Below are 4,344 nucleotides of genomic sequence, written 5' to 3' on the forward strand. Positions count from 1 at the left end.
AAACATTAATACCCAAGTCATTCCATTACTTCCTGGAGAGACACAACTCTTTCTAAGCTCTGACAAACTTGACTCTGATCACAACAATAACCATCTTAAATGACCTTACAAGTTCTGAGCTGGAATTACCTTTTACACTTAAACGGCGTGTACAAAGAAATTTTCAAATAAACCTTTACACTGTGCCACACACTTTATTGTTTGCTTTCTATTTGCATCATCTACACCTTCACACTATTCTATATCTCATTCATACATCACGCTCTTTGTCATTCCCAACACCAGGGGTTGGCGAGCGAAGCGAGCAGGGGGCGGAGCCCCCTAGTTTTATATATTGCAGAAATGCTGTCTGACTCCTCGAAACTGAGCAATATTTTTTCCAGCATAGAGGGAGGTGGGAGGTGAGGGAAATTGGGCAGGTTCTGTTTAACAAAGTTTCTAATTTGAAAATAGTGAAAGAAATGTGTTGTTGGAAAGTTAAATTTGGAATGTAATTGTTCATGGAATGCAAAGATGTTGTCTATATAAAGATCTCTAAGCAATTTAATCCCAAATGTTTTCCAGATATTAAAAACTGCATATGTTTGCGAGGGTTGAAAAAGGTGGTTCTCATGCAGAGGTGCCACAGATAAAAGATTCTCCATCTTAAAATGCTTTCTACATTGGTTCTATATTCTGAGTGAGTGAAGCACAATTGGGTTATTAATATATTGGTGATAACTTGCATTTGTTGGGGCATAAAGTAGGGAATATAAAGAAGTACTGCAGGATTTTATTTCTATTGCGGACCAAGCCTGTGTATGTTCATCTATTTGTGTCCAGGTTTTTATAGCTTGTATGTTTGCTGCCCAGTAATAAAACTGAAAGTTAGGTAGTGCCATGCCACCTTCTGCCTTAGGTCTTTGTAGGGTCGCTCTTTTAATACGTGGATGTTTTAAGTTCCAAATAAATGAAATTATGGTTGAATGTACAGTCGATTCCGGTTAATCGGACCACATCGGGACGCGATCGTTTTGGTCCTAATAACCGGTTGGTCTGATTACACAAACATGCCCTATACATGTGCAACCAAGATGGGACGTGCTATAAGTAACATATTAAAATGTCATTATGACTTTTATTGTGCTGCACACGTGTATGGCGAACGTACAAACAAGAACTACGTACATGTACACGTACGGTTGCTTACAACTTTGTTTACTGAAAAAGAAATCTACAAATTCTTCGAAACGATCTACACGACACTCAGCATGCGACGCACAATAAAAAAGGTTACATTACCAAATTCCAGTCAATGTTTGAAGAACTTGTCTAGTGTGATCTGACGCATTCTGTTGACGCACTGCACTTGAACAAAATCACCACAAACATCTAACGTATCAATGGGACTGCCTTCATTTCCCTCCTGCATGAAATAGCGGCACAAAATTTCGATGCATTTCCTAGCATCCTGTGTTGTCACTTGCACTAACTCATTAGGGTCATCATCATTACTTTCCTGGTCTTCCGATGCTGTCATGTGTTTCGCTACAATTCGAGCAACAATTGAAGCATCGTAATCTTCATTTTTATCGTAGCAGTGAAGCTCGTTGTCGATAGATAAAAATTCTTCGTAATTTTCGACCTGTTGAAGTTCCACATTTTCATCATTCTTTTCACTCTCAATCGGCATGTCCACATCCATCTGCAAGATCAAATGCCTAAAGCCACTGTGAGAAAAACAGTTCTGAATTGTCTCACTGCTGATTTTTCGCCAGCTATCGGCCACAAATGTAACTGCTTGTAAGACGTTGACCTTCGCACTGACTTCTGTTGCTGTTGACGATGAGGTCAGCAAATTTTCTTCAGTTGCTTCAAGGACATAATTAACCAACCTTGCACGATAAAAGATCTTCAAATTTTTGATGATGCCCATGTCCATTGGCTGCACCAAAGCTGTGGTCCTGGGAGGTAGAAATTCCAGTTGGATGTTCTTCAAGCAATGTAAACGAGGATGTGCTGCACAATTGTCAAGAAGGAGCAACACTTTTCTCGACTGGCATTGTAGCTCTCTGTCCCAATCCTTCAGCCATTCTTTAAAAAGTTCAGAGGTCATCCACGCATTTCTACTCGCACGATACACAACTGGTAAACTGTCCATTTTAAGTCCCTTAAAGCAGCGAGGCTTGGCACTTTTTCCTATAACCAACAGCTTCCTCTTGTCCGTTCCTGACATGTTTGAGCAGCACAAGACAGTAACGCGATCCATCACTTTTTTGGAGCCAGAGAGTGCAACATGATTGTAACTTAAGGAGCCGTCCGGTGTGGCACGATAATACAGCCCGGTTTCATCTGCATTGTAGATGTTATCTGCTTGGAATTTTTCATGAATCTCGGGAAGTTTTGTTGATTTCCATTTTTCAGCACCTGCACCATCAGCACTTTCTTTCTCGCCATGTGCTTTCTTGAATTTTATGTCATGTCTAGATTTCCATCGAGACAACCAACCATCCGTAGCTTTGAAATCATTGTGGCCCAGCTTTTTAGCGAGTTCTTCTGCTTTGCACTTTAACATTGGGCCGCTTACTCGCACACCTCGTCCAGTAACAATGGCAAACCATTCATTAAGGGCCTCATCGACGTCTGGATCCTTGCCTTCACGCTTCCGTTTTTGAGAAGTTCCTCGTCGTCTTTCACATTGTGCCCATTCTTCTCGCAGCTCATTCTCTTGTTTTAACAAGTGCGAAATTGTAGTCTTTGCCAAGCCGGTAATTTCAACCAACCGACGCTGACTAGTGTTTGGTGGTTGTTGCCTGATCTGATCCAGGAAATCAATTTTTTCAGCTAACGTCAAGTCCCGCCGTGACATTTTGGCAGGGGAGACAAGACACGCACAGTTCACAGACTAAAAGAGTTCTGATGAAATCTTGGTGTTTTCCGGGTCAAGATGTAGAGGTCAGGAGAGCCACAAAATGCTCGCCATTCAAAGCTTCGGCACTAAAAGTGTCCAGTTTGACTTTCTTGAAGCAAAAACTTTCTCGTGTAAACTTTAATCCTGATTGACAGGAGGGAATTCCTTGCACGGACACTCTTGTTTACACTTGACTTCATGTCGCCGGCTACTGGGCAGTCTGTTTTAGGAAAGAAAGGGTAGGCATGTTCACCCTCACTGGTTTGCACTTAGTACAAATTTTCCAACTTCCTGACCTTTGATAAAAGCATAAATTCTCCTGGGGAGCCCAGGGATCCTCCCGATGTCGCTGACACGCTTTACATCTGCTTTCCGCGGGCGACTTGTGGCTTCTTTTTCTTATTCTCTGTCACGTTCTTTGGTCCGAGTAAACGGAATTTTGGTCCAAATAAGCGAACAATATTAAGCTTATGTAATATGATCTGGTTCGGTTCTTTAGGATTCGGTCCGAATAAGCAGCTGGTCCGATTAACCGGTGGTCCAATTAATCGGAATCGACTGTAATTGCTTAAAAAATATTTATTGATGTATATTGGAATGTTTTGAAATAAAAAGAGAAGCTTAGGAAGGATATTCATCTTAACAATGTTAATTCTTCCAGCTAGAGTGAGATGAAGGGTTGACCATCTATGCAAGTCTTCCTTAATTTTTTCCATACAGACGGTGAAATTTTGTTGATAAAGAGCTTTATGTTTACTTGTGATATTTACCCCTAAGTATTTAAACTGATCTGCAATAATAAAAGGGAAGGTATCCAATCTAATATTGTATGCTTAAAAATTCACTGGAAAGAGCACACTTTTATTTAAATTAATTCTGAGACCAGACCTCTTTTGAAATTCTCTAAGTGCTGTTAAGACTGCAGGCACAGAATTTTGTGGGTCTGATATACTGTATACAGTACCATATCATCTGCATATAGAGAAATTTTCTGTTCCAGTCCTTCTCTGATAATCCCCTTTATCTGATAAGCATTTCAACAGTGAACTGCCAGAGGTTCAATGGCGATTGCAAATAGCTGTGGTGACAAGAGGCATCCTTGTCTGGTACCACGTTCTAGTTTAAAGTAGTCTGAGCAAATGTTGTTAATATAAACTGAAACTTCTGGATTGGTATACAGTAGTTTGATCCATACACAAATGTTTGGGCCTTTGACTTTGCAAGTGAATATATTACATTAAACAGGCATTGAAGATTGGAAGCTAAGTGTCGGCCTTTAATAAATCCAGTTTGATCTTGTGATATTACCAAAGGAAGCACTTTCTCCATCCTTCTAGCTAGGACTTTGGAGAGTATCTTAACATCATTATTCAGAAGTGAAATTGGTCTGTATGATGCACATTGTAATAAGTCCTTATTTTGTTTAGGAAAGATGGTGATTAATGCTTGGCGAA

General features: G+C 40.3%; 1 protein-coding gene across 1 annotated transcript; it reads right to left on the minus strand.

The window, feature by feature from the left end:
- Positions 1 to 1,028: 1,028 nt before the first annotated feature.
- LOC114666500 (tigger transposable element-derived protein 4-like) lies at positions 1,029 to 2,875 on the minus strand. Its single transcript, XM_028821396.2, has one exon. It carries the CDS (start codon positions 2,846 to 2,848, stop codon positions 1,292 to 1,294), a length of 1,557 nt encoding a protein of 518 aa, XP_028677229.1. The 5' UTR covers positions 2,849 to 2,875; the 3' UTR covers positions 1,029 to 1,291.
- Between the last annotated feature and the right edge of the window lie 1,469 nt (positions 2,876 to 4,344).

This window comes from Erpetoichthys calabaricus, chromosome 16, assembly GCF_900747795.2.
Source record: "Erpetoichthys calabaricus chromosome 16, fErpCal1.3, whole genome shotgun sequence".
Taxonomy (NCBI): Eukaryota; Metazoa; Chordata; class Cladistia; order Polypteriformes; family Polypteridae; genus Erpetoichthys; species Erpetoichthys calabaricus.